The sequence below is a fragment of the Pipra filicauda genome, unplaced genomic scaffold (genome assembly GCF_003945595.2).
Source record: "Pipra filicauda isolate LSUMZ 115617 unplaced genomic scaffold, ASM394559v2 scaffold112_size3218982_pilon, whole genome shotgun sequence".
Taxonomy (NCBI): Eukaryota; Metazoa; Chordata; class Aves; order Passeriformes; family Pipridae; genus Pipra; species Pipra filicauda.
Genome location: NW_024103574.1, coordinates 1,994,646 through 2,013,919, shown reverse-complemented (window position 1 = coordinate 2,013,919; position 19,274 = coordinate 1,994,646). Strand labels below are relative to the sequence as shown.

The 19,274-nt window shown below is 39.0% G+C and overlaps 1 protein-coding gene across 4 annotated transcripts in view; it reads left to right on the top strand.

Moving 5' to 3' along the window:
- Positions 1-19,274, top strand: part of ABCA4 (ATP binding cassette subfamily A member 4) — a 71,790-nt gene that overhangs the window by 25,793 nt on the left and 26,723 nt on the right. For 2 of the 4 annotated variants that reach the window (XM_039383207.1, XM_039383211.1), the window contains 12 exons: positions 348-545; positions 2,792-2,997; positions 3,160-3,336; positions 5,446-5,668; positions 6,352-6,573; positions 8,159-8,363; positions 10,592-10,690; positions 12,703-12,927; positions 15,530-15,707; positions 17,051-17,182; positions 17,889-18,028; positions 18,976-19,113. In XM_039383207.1, the coding sequence (XP_039239141.1) occupies positions 348-545; positions 2,792-2,997; positions 3,160-3,336; positions 5,446-5,668; positions 6,352-6,573; positions 8,159-8,363; positions 10,592-10,690; positions 12,703-12,927; positions 15,530-15,707; positions 17,051-17,182; positions 17,889-18,028; positions 18,976-19,113 (2,143 nt within the window). The remainder of the gene's footprint in view (positions 1-347; positions 546-2,791; positions 2,998-3,159; positions 3,337-5,445; positions 5,669-6,351; positions 6,574-8,158; positions 8,364-10,591; positions 10,691-12,702; positions 12,928-15,529; positions 15,708-17,050; positions 17,183-17,888; positions 18,029-18,975; positions 19,114-19,274) is intronic. The other 2 variants (XM_027712174.2, XM_027712183.2) reach the window with 2 other exon arrangements.

Sequence of the window (19,274 nt, the reverse complement as noted above, 5' to 3'; positions counted from 1 at the left end):
TTTGACTTTGATCAGCTGCAATTACTATCTGTAGTTAAAGTTTATAAAGCAGTTCATACTAGAAAAAACATTTGTTTTCCCTCATTTTTCTATATTGAATTAGACATTTGTAACATATCCTCTTGCTTAGAAGGAAGCAATGCAATAGTCAAGGGTAAATTTCTTTTCATGCATTCTTCAAATCTCACATCCAGTTATGCAATTACCCATTTGTAAAATGAAGTCCTTAGCATACCCTTTCGCACTTGTTTCTGTCTCGAAAGAGCTATGGAAATGGAAACCTTTCTAGCTAAACAGGGCTAGAAAGGCAATCACTGTAGTGAAACTGTCCTGGTGTGTTTCTTCAGGACTCTCTGAAGCACCCTACAGTGAGGGACTTCTTGAACAGCCAGCTGGGTGCTGAAGGCTTAACCGCTGAACACATAATCAACTTTCTCCACAATGGATCTCCAAGGAGCCGCGAGAAGGGAATGGCAGACTTTGACTGGCGGAACATCTTCGGTGCTGCGGACCAAGTTCTGCGTTTGCTCAGTCAGTATTTGGAGGTAAGATCAGCCCCATCCCCACTGGGAATACTTGTAGAGGGTATCTTAAACCTGGTTAGGCAGTACTGGGGTCTGTGGTAACAGACAAGAATGTTGAAATCATAAGACATCTTCATTTGTTTCAAATTTAATCTCATTATTAAAACATATGTTTTAAATAATACAGTGGTACAAGAACATCAATACTTATCATTATGAAAAGAAGTTCAATTTGATGATCTTTAATGCTATATTCAAAATATTGCTTGAATGTCTGAACGCACTTCAATGCTGAGAGGCAGAAGATGAATGTAAAACCTCAAGGAAGTATTGTTTTGTAAGTACTAATAATCAACAGGCCACTAATTTCAGCAAGATCAGGACCAGAGAAATGAATAGTTCTTTGGTAAGTCACCCTTCAGGTTTTTAAGCACCAGACCAAAATTCCATTGAAGTCAATGAGGGAGTTTCCACTTCTTCTGTAGCCACTTCTGACAAGATGTCTGTCTCTCTTTCCTGGAATCTGTACCCCTCTACTCTAACATGTTGTTTTCAGTGATGCCCTCTGAGGATTTTTGAGAGCCACAGTGCAGGAAGTGAGTGAAGTTTAATTACATAAATAAAAAATGCTAAAGATGTAGATTAAAATATCAAGGCATTGTGAAGATAGTTTGAATGAGAGGTTACTCTGGTATAGTAACCAGAGTAATCCAGCTTAGTGATGAGTTCATCAAGCTATGTCCAATGTGAAAAAGGTTATATTTTTTTAGAGGGCTTAATACTTGGGAACTCAGCACTTACCATATGAGAGTCAGGGTCTTTATAGAGATCAGTTACATCTTACAAACATCTCTGAAAGAAAAGGAAATATTTAGTTATTATTTAATGAATAAATAAGCTGAGCTCAAGCTCACAGCGAAGATTGGTACTAGTTATGGCCAACAGGACTAAACCTAACTTCAATCTGGTGCAGGCTAAAAGACCATTCATCCCTTGTGAGAAGACAGGAACTGAGAGTGTATCTACCTTCCTACAGCTGTTGCAAGAGGGAACAATAAAGGTTTTGCACAGAGCTCTGCTGGTTTTTTTTTTAGTGATCTTTTTGCATCATGTTAGCAGAATTATTTCTTACTCAAACTGAGTGAAATATATTACTCCAGCAGGTCAGTGCTGGAACATCCACAATATCAGGGCAGTTACTGTACCTGGTCATAGATCTTTGTGTCCTAGCATTCTTTGTAATGAGCTTATTCTTTAAGTCTGCTGTTTACAGAGTTGTTAGCATTTGAGAATGTTTTCCCACCACGCCAAACACAATGGGAACAAATAGCTCCCTTTCAGGGACAGCCTACTCCTTACTATAGTATGCAATGAGGAGAGGTGTGCTGCCAGCAACTATCTTTGGAGACTCCAAAGCTCTGCTGCAAGCTGTGGTGCAGCTGAGAATACTCTTATAGTAACCTCAAAGACTACAGCAAAAACCTGAAAAAGGTTAATGTTTTGTTTCAAATGGACTGCTAAAGAGTTCTCGTGGCCAGATTTATTTTATAGCTGAGTTAATTTTATCTCCTGGATGAGGACTGTGGAAACGGTTTCTGATACCAGGACCTCAGCAGTGCTGCAGCTTTAGCCTTTCCAATTCAGATATTTGCCTTTTTGAGGGAATCTTCCAAGCACAGTCCAAGTGACAGAGTTCATGTGTCCATGTCTGGATGATTACAGTGGCTTAAATATATTTTTTAAAATTATTTCAATCTATCTAATTCATTAATGTGGAACATAATGGTAGCTATACATTTTGTACAGGTATGTCTAAATTTGCCCTGTCATGCTTAAATTGCAACAGCAGCTCCTGCTTTTGTGGCCACCATTACTTGATTTCTTACTTATCAGGATGGAAATATCTTGAACTTGGAGGAAGCAATCCTTAAATATCAGAAATAAGCTACTTTCAAAATTATTCCATCCGCTCACACTGACCACAACAATGCTAAACCTGAGAAGTACAGGTTTTTGGTTTATTTTCCTTTTAGGAAGAATTATGTTTCTGAGCTTATATTGATAATGCTGGGTGTTTTGGATTTGTTATAAGATTTAGACTAAGGATGGGGAGGGAAAGTGAACTTTTAATAGTTTCACCATAAACTTTTAAAGCTGAAAATAGCAACTACTTCAGATGAACCTACCTCCCTTTTCTATTTTCAAGCACTCATGTTTGCTTTAATGTATACCTCTTACTAATCTATTCTCTCTGTAATTATTTGTAGTGCTTGACCTTGGATAAATTTGAAGGTTATCTTGATGAAACTCAACTGACTCATCAAGCCCTTTATCTACTGGAGGAAAACAAATTCTGGGCTGGTGTGGTTTTTCCAGACCTAGAACCTACAACCAGCAATCTCCCACCACATGTGACATACAAGATCCGGATGGACATAGATGCAGTGGAGAAAACAAACAAAATCAAAGACAGGTGAGTGATGGTTGCTTCTCAGTTCTTACTTACCATAACATGAATATGAGACATAAGGATATTAGAACCTGCATTAGATACATAAGTGAAATCCAACTGTTTTTGTTAATAGTTACTATGTAATGCAGTGCAGAATGATTTCCATGTGAAATTTCTTTTGAGGTACTGGGATCCTGGTCCAAGAGCTGATCCTGTGGATGATTTACGTTATATATGGGGAGGTTTTGCGTATCTCCAAGACATGATTGAGCATGGGATTATAAAGACCCAGACCACTACTGAAGTGCCATTGGGAATTTATCTGCAGCAAATGCCATATCCGTGTTTTGTGGATGATGTGTGAGTAAAAGTAGTTTGTCTTAATTCTGTTGAATGCTTGGATTGCTGGATGCTTTAAGACTCTCAAGCACCAGAATTAATCCTAGTCCTAAAGTGTATATACAAGAGCAATAACTGAGACGTAACTTTATAAATTTGATTTTTTTCCTTATCCTGTCATAACCCAAACTCCATAGGCCACCTTTGCCAAGATTCTACCCCTAATCCCAATCCTGGCCTTTGTTGCATCCAGACAACATCCAGTTTTTAGCAACTCTGAGCTTTTGGCCTTTAAAGAATCAACTCCATTTTGTTTTAGGGTAAATTCATTGAAAAATTGCAATGCTGAATTCACAGAAAATGTTTTCAGCTTTTTCACCCCAAAATCTCACTGGGTAATTTCTTTTTCCTGTTTAAATTCTCTCACTCCTTTCTTCAATTTCTTTGTTAAGGGCTGTCTTCTTGATCAGACTCTCCCTTTCCTTCTCCTTCTCCCTCTCCCTCTTCTCCCTCTTCTTCTTTCCCCTTGTCTAGTCAATGATATGGACCTGTTGTTCTCCTTATCCACCTTTTCTTTTTCACTGCTGGGGCAATTCCTGTAGTTGCTGTTTGGGTCCCTGTCTCAACCATAGTGTCCTCAGATGCAGTTTGGGTCCCTGCCTCAACTGTGAGTCTGAGAGTACTGAACCCTGGCTCTGTGGGCACAGGCCAGGCTCCGGTACAGGGCGAGAAGCTGCTGGTTTTCAGTGGGGTGGGCATCACCTTCCATCAGGTGGTGTGTCACTTTGCTAGGTTTGGTTGCCTGTTCAGGTGTGAAGTCCCAAGGTATGGAAGTGATAACCACACTAGGAACCTGCCTAAATCCTTCCATATGCCCTGCCACCCAGGGTCCCGCTGCTCACTGCCCTGCCCTGCCAGGGCACATTTCATTATCCCCTCACACAGAATTTGCTTTCTCATACACCAAGACAACACAGGATTCCACAAACCCCATAGTATACTGGCAGTGTTAATTAGTAATAGTAATTAAACACCTCACATAAGGATGGAAAAGGACCCTGGAAGCCTGAATAATAAAGCCATCCACATCAGTCACAGCTAGGGAGAGGGAGATGTATTCCCTCATCTTCTTCACAAGATAACTGCTCCAGCATAGCAAAAGGCCATCAATGCCAGGGCGAAGCAACAGAGACATTTGTTGTGTTAACATGTTCCCAGACTCAGCAAAATAAAGAGATAAGCAGTGCAGCTGACAAACTCTGTGTCCTGCACAGGACCTTGCTACTTAATAACTACTATAACTGTAGCATGCTTATGTAAAACTGCTGCTGTCTCACCCCGTGCTGGGTGCCAAGAAGGACTGTGGTGAATTGACCTTGACTGAATGCCAGGTGCCCACCAAGCTGCTCTATCACTCCCTTCCTTAAGCAAGGGAAGAAATGAAGATGGAAAACAACTTGTGGGTCAAGATAAGGCTTATTAGTAAAGAGCCTTGGTGTTCTTGGTGTTGATGCTGTGCCAGCACTGTTCAGCAGTAGCCAAAATGCTGATGTGTTATCAAGACCTTTCTAGCTACCAATGCAAAGCCCACTGTGAGGGCTGCTATGGGGAAAATTAACTCCATCTCAGCTAGATCCAATACCCTGAGTCATGGTTTGTATGAATTTCAACAGCCTTGCTGGCAACCTCAGGTGCTGTTAATGGTTAATTTGTTTAATTCTTTTGCCAGTGAATTTTAGGAGCATAAAAAGACAGTGATACTCCTGAATTGTTAACATTAGCATATGTCTTAAAATATTCTTTATAGATAATAGTAAAAGCATTATGGGAATTCACTGTGAAGAGAACTGTATTTTCATGAACAACCACATGTTTTGTAGCCATCGATAACCCTCAGAACTTCTTTGTAAAATAGGAAAAACATCTGTCTCATGGGAATGCAGCAACCATTAGTTCATTAATATTTAGGATGCTGGAGAAGTTCACTAGTGACATGTTACTGATGTTTAGACTGAGAATTTTCAGTTCCATATTTAGTGAATGCATTCTTCCCCACTCCTTTTGCTTTTCATCTCAATATTTCTCTGTTTTACCGAAATTTAATTTATTTCTTCCTTCTTGCTTTGGTAGCTTCATGATCACCCTGAACCACGCCTTCCCCATCTTCATGGTGCTAGCTTGGATATATTCAGTGTCCATGATTGTAAAGAGTATAGTGCTGGAGAAGGAAATGCGTCTGAAAGAGGCTATGAAGAACAGGGGTATAACTAATGGGGTGATTTGGTGCACTTGGTTCCTAGACAGCTTTCTCATGATGACTGGGAGCACATTCCTCCTCACAGTACTGATTATGGTAAGGATTGCTTCTCTCAAACTCACTGTTGTGTTTGCACTGCTGATACCAGTTTGCTGTTGAGAAAGAAGAGTAGCCATTGATAGGGAGATGTGAATAGTGATGGCCTGTTCAGATCAGGGCACGTAGCCGGCACATTCTTCTAAGCAGACTTCATAATGGCATCAGCACTTGGCAGAGACAGAACCATAAGTTCACTAGTAAAGACTAATTGTGAGATTCCTCATAGAACAATCCATCAGGCTGCTTTCTCTGTATATTGTATTTTCTATAGGCAGATGCACATCTCCCAATAAATAGTAATCATTGCTTTAAATCAAAGAGATAGTTTCCAGGCAGGCACATCTTGCTTGGAATCATTTACTTATTAAGACAGGGACACAATGTCTATTTTCAATCAGTTATGATCTTAATTCAGTCACTGAATAGGAATATAAACTCCACAACCTATTGTACTAACCTGAACTCACAATTCAGGAACAGGGATAAAATTAGATGAAGGATTTGTGATTGTAATGACCTCCGTGGTTGAAAATACTACCTGGGAAAGTTAGAAGTCATATTAGGTAAGAAGGACTGGCTTATTACTCATTACATGTTACATGTCGATGACAATTCTGACCTTTTCTGCCAGTTCAGGAAGCAGCAATACTTCTAAATTTTTGTTTTCCTTTTGCTTACAGCGTGGACAAGTACTACATTATAGCAATCCACTTCTCTTCTTTCTATTCCTACTGACATTCACCACAGCCACCATAATGCAGTGTTTCTTGTTCAGCACCTTCTTCTCCAAAGCAAATCTGGCAGCTGCCTGCAGTGGAGTCATCTATTTCACCTTGTACCTGCCCCACATCATCTGCTTTGTCTGGCAAGACCGCGTGACTGTCAATCTGAAGATCCTAGCAGTAAGCCTTTCACTGGTTCTGTGTTGTCTTTGCTCCCCTTCTCATGGTGCATATGTGAATTACAAAATATTGCACACCTCTTCCTCTCTGCTTTTGTGACTTGGAGAGGGAGACCTCTAAATCTCTCTCAAATAATTAAGGATTGTGAGTGCATAAGCCTTTAGCAGGCCTAGTGCAAGAGATATCTTCATGGTTTTCAGAAAATCCAATAAAATTTTGTTTTACTTTTTGAATGCTAGGAAATTAACATACTATTTAAATTGTTTTGAACACCCCTTAGAAGTCAAAGCAAATTTAACTTCTGATATGCTTAGTAAATATGAAGGCAATTCACAAAATGGGGAGACTTATCTTTCTCATGTGCTATAACCTAGTTAACATCATCTAAGGATGAGAAGACCTCAGGTACACATTCTTTCTTTACCTAACCCTAGAGTTAGGATTTGAACTCGAGTGCCAAAGCTCTGAGAAATACTTTTCATCTAAATAGTTGTAGACATTCTCCACACAGTGCTTCCTTGTTGGTTCTCTTCCATTTTAGCTAAGATACATAACAAGTCAGAGGAGCTGGAAACTTCTTGCTGTTTTTTGAAATGGAACTGTGATCTTACAAAATTATTCAGACTAATTTTTTGTTGCTCAATGAAACAGGAAGGGTGTTTGAGGCCAGTCTCCCCATCTTTACTGAGTGTTCTAACAACACAGGTAAAAGAACTGTCTTCTCCCCTTGCACTAGGAAATCTATAGAAAAAGGAAGAAAGAAAACAGAACACTTTGAAAGCTCTACCTAAGTGTAAATATGGCTATTAATCAGCTTTCTTACCAGGGATGATAAAGGCAGGGTGTGCATGTTTAGGGGGCCTGAAGTAAAATGTTAAAATTTTAAGGACAGCGAATATATTGCTGAAAACCAAATATTCTTTATGTAGCACACTATAATAATGCCTCACTGAGAGTTGCTATTGGGATCCCTCATTTTCCTGAGGTCTGGCATTCCTGGCTGAACTACAAGTCCTGTGAAACAGCACTGTATCTCTTCTTCCTCTGTTTTTGCAATGCAACATTGAAGATAATATGTAGATACTCTACTGGTTTATTAGTTTGTTGTGTGAGAACCAGCTAACAGACATGACAGAGGAAGGGATGGTTGTGGTTTTCCTTATCCTGAGCATCTGGTGTACTTTCTGACTTGTTACTCATAGTGGCCCTTCCCCGTACACTCAGGAAATATTTTTTTTCCTCCAAAATAGGCAAAGTTGTACGCTGCAAACTTCTAGATGCATCTGTAGTATTTTCTGAACAGAGACATTAATGAAAAAAACCCCAATCTGTGACAGTTGACTAGTAGTTAAAGAAAGCACAGCCAAGGTTGAATTCAGTCTGTTGTGGCTAAAAACTACTTAGAATTGCTTCCATTCAGAGAATTAAACATTACAGACCAATATAAAAGTGAAACAACTTTTCCCATGTCATTTGTTAGGCATTATTAAGTTTTGAAGTCCAGTCCCTAAAGGTTGTCTTTTTTTTTTTTTTTTTACAAAATGTCCCCCTGTCTGAGTTGAATGTAATTTTTCCTTTATTCCAGAGTTTGCTTTCTCAAGTAGCTTTTGGTTTCGGTACAGAATACTTGTCACGCTATGAAGAACAAGGTCTTGGCCTACAGTGGGGTAACATCAGAACCAGTCCCTTGGAAGGAGATGATTACAGTTTTCTTTTTTCCATTAACATGATGCTTTTTGATGCTTTTCTCTATGGAATACTTTCTTGGTATCTTGATAACGTTTTTCCAGGTATGTCCATTTCTTATCCATATGAAGTGGCGGTAGTTGTTGTAAACTCTATTAATCTAATCAGTCTCTGAGTAATTCACTGTAAAAACAGGGTGTTGTAGACCATGAATCTTATCCACTTTAGCACCACTGGTTTATTAAGTCTTCCACTTTTCTCTCTTTCTTCTTTTCTTTCTCCTGTTTTATTCCTGAAAAGAATGAAAAAGGAAGAAAGAGTAAAAAGGAGGATGCAATTTTTGGTCACATTTTATAATTTAAATAGAAAATAAATCTAGAAAAATATCATCTGTTAAAATCCAAATTGTGTATATGTTTTCTTTTGAGAAATTTCAAACATTTCTAATGAGATTTCTTTAAATTTTTAAAAATATAGAAGTAACAGTTCTCGTTCACATATATATTATGACCACCTTAGGCAAAATGTTTCTTAAAGGATGGTACTATTTCCTAAGACACATACTTTGTCCCAAGCAGTTATGAAAGTTCATGTCCAGATTTATTTTATTTCTAAAGGGGAATCATGGTTCTCGTGTGAGTTCACAAGAGGATTTTTTTTGTTATCAGTTACAAAATTCTGCAACTTTCTTTGTGACAAAATGATTTGTCCTTCTAGCTTAAACGGTTATCTTACTTCATATTGAATATTGTTACAGTGTAATAAATGTAAACTCTTATGCTGTACCCAGCAAGTGAGGTTTCTTTTCATTAATTACTCCTGCATGCAAACTGCAGTTCCAAAATGTGTTCTTGGCAGATGGATGTTTTTTTCCTTTTCCTTTTCTGCAACTCTGTTTATTTAAAGAAGAGTAGACAATGTACTATTTCCATGAACACAGCAGAAATTAAACAACAGCAGTTTCTTTGTTCATAGATACAAATTGGGTTTTTTCTGTCAGCACTTTACAAAAAAGTAACACCTTTCAGGGCTTCTAGTTAATACCTTCCCATCCTTCCAATATTTGCTCTGAGTATCTGATTGGCTTTCTGCTCCTCTGTTTCTGTAGAATTTCTCATGGTGTTTCTCTGTCACACACGTGCAGACCTACCAAATCAATGCTGTAGTCTTTGAGGTTACTATGGATAATCCTTTGTGTCATATCCAGTTCCCTGGATAATCCTTTGAGCCATATGGTTCTGTTCCTGCTCAAGTGTGTTCTGCAGCTAACCACTCATTGGCACAATGGTGCTTTGGCTATTTGAGCATTCTGCTCCATAACAAATATCACTTGGGTTTTGCATTCATCCTGAATAAGAATCTGTCGTTTTAGCCACCAGTTTCAGAGTGATATAATCCAGTCCATAGCAAGTGCAAGGCAAACTGTTTGTAGATGAAGACAGAGCATTTGTGTGCATTAATAGGGGTATAAGTGGTTGCCTGAAATACAGATAGCGTTTGTTAGTTCAGAAATAGGCAGACACTTTCATAAACAGTGGTTTTCAATTAAGAAAAACTGACCATCTTTCAGTGAGTATTACAAACTCCCTTTGCTTATTTTGAATAAATAGCACAAGGATAATAACATCTGGGTTCACAGGGATGCCAGTTTTAAACATAGCAGCTCAAATTCTTGCATTCTATAAATCAGTATGATCTAGGAAAGCAGTGTTGACTTGCTGTAACTCTGATCTGGCCTGACAAGAACTGGTAATGTTATTGTACTTTCTCTTATCCAAACTGAATTAACCTGTGACAAAAAAAAGCCTATTTTTGCTTAAGAAGACGATTACTGTGTTGTCACTTTTCCTAAAAGGCTGTGTGCTGAAATAACAGTCAGAGTGTCTTTTCCCATTGTGACTTGTGAATCTAGCCCCAGGATAATAAGTGTAAATATAAAATGCTTTTCACTCATGTCAACCCTCAAGCGCTAAGTGGGCCTTAAAAGAAAATCGCTGAGTGAGGCTGGGATCCCACTTAAGCAGTCAGCTGTCTCCTGGTTGGTAAGGATTCAGGGAGTAGCTTCATTCTGTAATTCAACTATATTGTACTTAAGCAAGGTAAGGCAAATTACATCACATATTTTCTTAATATTTTACTGCTGCCCAAAATTAAAAAAATATCTGTAAACAAAATCTGTTCTGTCAGGTACTTGGTGGATGGTTTGACCTTCTGATATGCACAGTAGGACTGCAAGTGTTTATAATTATACTCAGATTTAGTTTAATTGTATTCGTGCCTACTGAGAAATGGGATTATGAGGTGCACTTTACCTACTTTACTTTTGTTTTAGGGGACTATGGGCTACCACAGCCTTGGTATTTCCCTGTGCAGAAATCTTACTGGCTTGGCTCTAGAAACCCACAAGATGAGAAAACAGCAACTGGAGATGGTGAGTTCCTTTAAAACTTGGGTGTTTAGAAATAACTTCATTGATCTGCTTAAAGGTGACATTACCTGAGCTGCTGCAAAGGTGAGAGACAGCCATACACTGGGAATCTCAGCAGGTGCCTTTGAACTTGGAGTGGCCTGCTATTATTCGAATTAGTAGAGGTGAGTCCCTGTTCCATTTGAGAGCCTTTGAAGTGTGGGTTAACAAGCAGCATCAGTCCCCCAGTCTCTCTACCCAACACTTTTTGAGACATTCAAGGTATTGCTCAACACAACATTTGTGAAATGTTGATCTTATTTACACTGAGTTTCCTCATCTTTTTAAACCTGATTCTTTTCTATCTAATTTGACACTAATTTAGTCTTTTTACTTTCAGTTTCTAAGCACGATCATGATTTATACCACACTTGTACCATCTTGAATAACTCAGTAAAGAGCCACCAAATTGATTAGGAGCTGCAGCACATAACATGATGAGAGAGCTGGGTCTACTCAGCCTTGAGAAAGCTAAGATAGATCTAGACTGCTCAGATGTGTCTGGAGGAAGCATGAGAGGCAATGGATATAAACTGGAAAACGGGAATTCTGATTCAATATAAGAAAATAAATATTTGTTATGAAGGTAGTTAGAACACTGGAACAGGTTGCTCAGGAAGTTTGTAAAATCTGCATTTTTTGAGATAGTTGCCATGATCTGAATTGACCCTATTTTTTGACGATGGAACTGGAAACCTTTCGAAGTCACTTCTGATCTAAATTATTCTATTATTATCTCAGCTAGCTTGATTGTGCTGGTAGTTATTTCATCCTCTCTTCTACAAAACATTACCTTGGGTTTTCTCAAGCAGGGACAATTGGAAAGGTCATCTTTGATTAATTCCTTTGTAGGAGACTGTGATTCTTATCTATTTGAAGAACCAAGACTCTTCAGTGTCTAGGCTTACTTGAACAACTGTAGAACTTTTCTCAACTCCTATCTTTCCTTCAGGAGCATTTTCTTAATTTATTGTAACTGGTTAATGTATTGGGAGGAAAACTGGATAGGGAAATGTCAGATAATGTAAATTCACAGTTGAAAATTAAGATAAACTGGTAAATTATCTTGGTACTTTTAAAATTTACTTCTACTGGAGCACTTTTGTATCCCCTACTTTGCCATTTTAGGTGATGGCGTGAACTTGTTTATGTGGCTATTTGTACACTAGGTAATTTTATACAGTTTTGTGGGCTAAAATTTCTTATAGCAGAAAGTTAGGGTGAAATTGCACAACAAAAATAAGTCCCAGACCGTCTGATACATTACAATTGTTCTAGTTTCACTCTAGACTGCCAGCTTGAATTTGTGTTATGTAAACAGTTCGTTCAGGGGCTCCTGCTTTGAACATCACTGTTCTTCCTGCTTCAAGCCTGACCCAATCAGTGATTTTATGTGACTGTTTTCTTTCGTGGCAGCAAGGGCTAAGGCCAACTGGAAAGCCAGAAATTCTTATATAGAAGTTAACATCAACTCATTCATTCCAGCCTGCTGCTCTTAATTTAAGTAGCAGTTTAGCATTTTGCTTTTCATTTAACCTTTTAATTTTGTTTTCCTTCCTCTCACTCCCTGTAAGTGTGGGAAGTGTTTTTATGGCCTTTCTTGTTCACTTAAGAGTTGGACTTGATGATCCTTGTGGGTGCCTTCCAACTCAGAATAATCTGTGATTCTTCATGTGGTGAAGAATTTGGTCTAGAGCTGCATAGACGAAATGTAAAACGTACCTAATATCAGTCAGGATCTTACTGTGAGTCTGTAATTGCAAAATTGTCAGTCGTCTTCCTTAAATATATGATCTTGACCCTCTGAAGCAGATTTTAAGCTAGATACTGTGTTCCTAACCTCATGAGTTACTGATGGTTAATGCTCCTGGAAAGCTCAAAGCTTAGGACTACCTCCTTTTCCTCAAAATATCTCTAGAGATAAGAGGATATTTAATTTTGGTTCCTTACATCTTGGTTACTTTTGGTTTATATAGAAAAAATTCCAGAGTCAGAAGACTGTGTGGATCAGAAGACCATGGAAGTGGGAAAAAATGAAAGCAGAACAAATAAATCTGAAGAACCTGAAAAAACAGAAGAAAAGAATGACAACCAGGGGAAGAAGGACGGTAAAAACAAACAATGTAAACACAAACGAGAAAAAGAACCCGGCGAGCAGGGGAAGCCTAAGACAGATGTCCAGGACAAAGATGAAATTAATAGTAAGGAGAGAGAGCAACCTGAGTACTTTTGAGATACCATACTCATTATACTTCATAACAAACTACACATAGGAATGATTAGAGCCAACCTACAAGAGCCCAGTAGGCTGCAGATGATAGCATGCGACTACCAGAGACTGGCTCTCACTGATTCATCTACATTCATAATCCCTTAGAATATGTTAGCCACTACACATAAGACAGCTGCCCTCCTGAAGAGCTCCAAAACTTGTTTTTTATTGTGCAAATGCAGGCTGTTTCTTTGGCAAGTTAGCATTCATGCTGAGGGAAACTTCAAAGACAGATACATTGACTCCTTAGAATTAGAGCCATGACTTCAATAAAAATACTTACGCTGAGAGGAATGTTCTTCCCACCTAGCCCCACCCCTCCTCTTTCTTTTTGTCTATCTTTAGTGTGTCTTGCATCTGTAGGGAAAGGCTGGTTTCAAAGGGATTTATCTGAAGTGCTCTGTGTGTCTGTCTGCACCCTTTTCTGATGCTGACATTAGCCACCACCTAAGAATTCCTGAATGACCTGCCTTGTTTTCAAGTCCCAATGTCTTTTTTTGTGGGGAGCCAGAGGAGTTTTTTGTATGTGATGCTCAGAGGAATGCATGTGGATTCTGTAGCACAAGTGACTGCTACTGGCAGCTTTGAGCCCATTTTGACTCTCTTGAAAAGCTAGAGATAAAAGTGGGGCCATCAGAGCTCCTCACGTAGGCACTGAAAACATGCATTCAGGGTGAATGGAAACAGAACAGGACTTCAAAAGAAAAAAGACAGGCAGAGGTCAAAGGTTATTTCAGCCAATCTTCTCCTAATACTGCCTTATCTTTGTGGTGCTGTATGCATCAGTTCCCATGTTCCAGCTGCTCCATGGCCACAGAGGAAGGACTTTTTGCCTGTCACTGCACAAAAAAAGCCCGTCTTCCCTTTCAGCCACCCACATGGGAACTAGGAGGCTTGTGAAGAAGCCAAAACCAGACCTAGTATGGTTCAATTGCACAGTTTCCAGAATGGTTTCATGTAAGAGCTAGTGCTTCACGTAAGAGTAATGGGATTGGAAATAGTAGTTCTAACAGCTTAACTCCAAAACTAGCACAAGTTGGCAGAGCAGGGCAGATGCTGTAAATATATCCTAATTGCTTGATACATTTTAAGCAGAACTTTCACCAACACCCTATCCACATCCCCCCAGTGGTGGCATCTCTGAAGAAAGACCTAAATGGCCCAAAATTGCACAGAGGATATAGGATCAGAATGGAGAAATATGAATCACAAAAAAAGGGAGCTTAACCCTCCACTAAGTGTCCTTCAGGTGATGCAAAGCAGATACTGGGGGAGATCATCAGAGAATTTGCCACAGAACTTGTCAGTGAGTCTTGCAGACAAATATTAATTGAGCTCATGATACATATAAAACCAAGGAAGGTGCCTCAATTGCCAGTATATGCATAACTATTTAGCCAGACTCGATGTGAACTTCTGTCAATAGAGAGATGTTTGTATTTGTCCCAGTAAGGTAAATGGAAAGCCAGATTCACAAAGCAAAAGAAAAGTTATCTATAAACATAATTTTATTTACAATAAGACTACCCATTCTAGATTGATTATTTAATCTGATTTGTAATATACACAGCTCTCTCATATCCAACATATTTGGGACTTTTTCCTGAGTGTTGTCTATAGTGACAGTCACACAAGCTACTGAAGGAGGTGGGGCTGGTTTTGCCCAGATGGCATTGGCTGTTCTCCACACAGGCCTGCTGGGTACTGAACAATTTAAGTAAACTGGAATTGCAAAACAAGCCTCCCTACAAAGCCTGAAGCATTCTGTGTAAACAAAAGTGGACAGGGTCTTTAGTTTCAATTTCTCAAGCCCCATAATTCACATTGCCCAAGGGCTTAATTTACTTCAAAGGAAGTTTGTTTTGTCTAGAAGCTGATGCAATAAAACATCCTGATGGTGCTATTTACAATAGTGCGTTTTTAATCCTGAGAGAAAGCCATCTCATGTGGTGTTCCTGTTAGGTACTGTCTAAATCCTGAGCTGGCCTCAGCAATGGGGTAAATTTCACCTACCAGGATTGAAGGTAATTTTTTTTTGTTGTGTTTTGTTTGTGTTCTGGGGAGATTTTTTAAGCATCATGGTCAAAGAATGCACAACTGGACAGATTATTTGAATGGCAGATTTCAGCCTGGCTAGAAAGGCAACCTGCTGTTTGTTTAATGTAATCTCTCAACCTATCTAAGTATCTTCAGAAAACAATCCCAAATAATCTTCCAGGTACACAATTAGAACAGAAATCAAGTTCAGCTTTACCTGATCCAATGAGTTACCTCTCCACAGAGCACCACAATTCTGGGCTCCACTTTTCCTGTCATTGATATGAGGGTAAATCTAAATAAATTGCACTGCAGTTAGAAATCTGGCATCAGTTTGGTACTGGTGTGACTTGGAGAATCTGGCCGTGGAACATGATGCTGTGTTTTACTGGGTATATGCTATTGCTTCTGCACTTATTGATGTGTCATCGTCAAACTAGGGTTAAAACAGGTGTTTTTATTCTCTTTTCATTCTTAATTTTTTGCCTTTCAAGTAAATACCTTCTTTGAGCCTGAGCCAACAGGACTGATTCCAGGAGTATGCATTCAGAACCTGGTGAAGATTTTTGCAAACAGGTCCAAGCCAGCAGTAGACGGGATGAATATTACATTTTATGAGGGTCAGATCACAGCCTTCCTTGGTCACAATGGAGCAGGAAAGACAACAACCATGTAAGTCTCTTATTTTAAAAGAAGCAAATCCAGGGCTGTGCTCTATTGCTGTATCCCAAGGAGCAGTCTTCTCTTTTCACTCTTTCCTTGTCTCTCTCCACCCCTGCAGCTGGCTTGAGACACAGCATCAGGCTTTTTCCAGACAGGGAAATGCTGCCCCTAGGCACAGAGAACATATCCTGGATTAGCTAAAGCCCTGGGAGGGAGGCAATACATGACACAAACAAGTGAAAGTCTAAAGAGAAGGAAGCAATACTCTTTCCCAGAATTCATTTCCCATGGCCTAACTACCCTTAGGTGAAGAAGGAGAAGGATCTTCTGGCTGAAAGGGCTGAAGATTTGCAAGCCACCACATTCCATGTGTTCTTGGTTTCTCTAACTGGCTTGAAGTCAGTCACATTTTTTGGTCTGTGTGCAAAGGAGTATAAGATATAGACCCTCTTTAAATAAAATGGTTACATGCATGTGAGATCCATGTCCAGATTAAAATGTTACTCTTGTTCTAGAACTCTAGCATCCCAGGAAGCATCTAGGAATGTTTAATTTTCTTTATATGGAACTTTATTTGGCAAAATAGGATTAATTATTAAAAAAAACATTTCATGAATCTGTGACAAGGTCATCAAATGTTGAAAGAACTGAATGTGTTTCATTATGACTTTTTCCAGCAGAATACTTTAGGATTTTTTAATTAAAAATACTCTTATTTCAAATGCACTTTAAGTTGCTTTTTAATGTTTTTAATTGTCCCACAAGAAATATGTTCAACCCAAAGTAAAAGCATTCTAATCTACTGAAATGTTTTGTAAACTTACCTTTTTTTGTTCTCTTGATAAAACCAAAAATCTGTATAGCTTTGAACTTTTTAGAACTGAAAAACCCAATATTCACCGAAATGTAGTAACAGATGCCACCCATTTGCAACATAACGTTTGGTGCCCTTCTGTTTTATAGAAAATAAAGGCGTAGGGCTTGAGTCAGTATGGCCAGAGACCTCAAGCCATTATTCTCTATCTTCATCCTAGCGAGCTTCGTTTTAGACCCTTATATACGTAGGGGTGAGGTAACATGCTGAAAAAGCTACCTGAAACAGAGGAGCTGTCTAAAACAGTTTTTTAATGGAAGCCAGAATCATACAGACAGGTGTATCAAAAATTATGTTAGCAGATTCTCTCTGTAGCAGGGCAAGAGTACTTTCATGCATGCTTTTCACTGGATTTGTTTCATCAAGGCCTGTAGTAAGAGATGTAAGCATGCTCCATCTAGTGGAATCATGCGATGTAGCTTCCTAATTTAGCGCAGAAAGATAGGAGACCGGGAATTTCCTCATTCTGTTTTCCCAGGTCAATACTGACAGGCCTCTTCCCACCAACGTCTGGAACTGTGCTGATTGGCGGCCTGGATATCCAGACTCACATGGACTCCGTTCGGCACCGAATAGGCATGTGCCCACAGCACAACATCTTGTTCAATCAGTAAGTATCATTCCATACCAGCTTTAAGAAGCGTCCTGGTCTGCATGTGTGAAAATGCCCAAAGCCTGTGTTGTTTCTCTTACTGTGCTGGTAGTAGATGTGTTTCAGGGGCACTTCTTCATCTCTTAACACTCACATGGGGTAAGTGTTGTCCTTCTGCAGTAGAAATCTCCTGCATCATTTTGCTGGAAGCACAGTATTTTCTTAGGAAAATGAGAGTGGTCTTGGTCTCTTGCAGTGTGAGTTAGCAGAAGTCCATCCTGAGGCTTCATACACTATAATTTAGGACTCCTAAAGAAAAAAATCCAAGTTGACAGAGCAGTAGCAGGAAACTTTTATGTCCATTTTGCACTACCACATAACCACTTACTACCTTCTCAGGTGATTTCCAGCTTCACTACCATTAGTTTGTGTTCATCTCAACAGCAGGCTCTCTTCCTTAATGCAGCTCCTCATGTTATCTCCCACTTTATTCCCATAAATGGATGGTTTGATGCCTGCTATACTTGTTCCTTTAGTAGCAGGTTCTACTTTGAAAAGGCAGAGAAAGAGCCTATGACATGCAAGATCCTGAAGAAGATCTTCTAGGGTAATGCAACCTCTCTTCTTTAGCAAGATAAAGCTAGAGTGAATTTATTGCTGCTTGGGAAAAAAACCCAGCTTATTCATTTAAATTGTCTTGGTGCCTTTCTGTCTGATTTCACAGCCTTACTGTAGCAGAGCACATCTTGTTTTATTCTCAATTGAAAGGAAGATCCAGGGATGAAGCTGAGCAAGAACTGGAAACAATGCTAGAAGATACAGGCCTCACCCATAAAAGGAATGAAGAGGCTCAGAATTTGTCAGGTGCCCACATGAATGTTCTAAGATGGTTTTTTCTGCTGCCTTTTCTTTGTCTTTCACAGAATCACAGAATGGTTTAAGTTGGAAGGGACTTTAAAGATCATCTAGTTCCAATTTCCCTGTCATGGCCAGGGACACTTTCCACTTAGACCAAGTTGCTCACAGTCCCATCCAACCTGGCCTTGGGGCAATTATTATTTGAGTTACATGTTTGAGGCCATATTCTGACACATCAATGTACACTGGGAAGGTCTTTATTCTCAAAGAGTAAATGGGACTGTACAAGTAGTAAAGCTGGCACAACCTGTCCCTGAAGCTTCCATTTCTTTCAAATATACAACAAATTTGAATATACTTAAAGCTATTACTTTTAAATAAATATATATTTAAAATTGATTAATATAGGGAAAAAACAAAATACAATGTTCTATTACTTCAAGGCAAATGAAATATTATACTATCATGCTGCCCCACTGTTTGGATCAGTGCTCTGTAATACCGTATTATTTGGAGTAATTTCTTTCATTCTAAAGGTCCAAATGCACATAGCATATTTGAACAACTCTCACTTTCAGATTCAAAAGCTGATTTGAATAAATAGGCAGGTGTTCTTATACTACTTTGTCCTGATTGCAACTATAAAAGTAGGCTAGTTTTACAAAAGAACCTGAAAACCTCATATCTTCCTGCTTTTGCTTCTGGCAAGAAGCAGAAAATGCTAGGTATAGATGAAAAAGATAGGTATATAGAGAGATATATAGAAATGGAGCAAGCTGTTATGAACTTTGGAAGAAAAGTTACTATTGATTTAACTTTGCAGAAATATTTGTCTGAGGATGGGTTTTGTTTTATTTGTAGCAGTTTGTCCCCACACCAAAAAGCGATGTAAATACATATCTACCACATATGTAACTCATCTTAGACTCCTGGATGTGTCTGTCCTCTGGTAGGTGGAATGCAAAGAAAACTATCTGTTGCCATTGCTTTTGTGGGTGAAGCAAAAGTGGTAGTCTTGGATGAGCCCACTTCTGGAGTTGATCCATATTCCAGGCGATCCATCTGGGATCTTCTGCTGAAGTATCGCTCAGGTAAGAAGTTTGAGAGTAGAAATTGTTTAATTCTGTTGAGTTTTTTTTAAACTTGTCATAGACGCAGCATGTGCCTGCTGTGTAAACTGTCAGGAGTAGTGGGATACGAAAGCAAGCAAACAAGATTCTTTGGACAGATACCTATGGTTGTGGCAAACCTG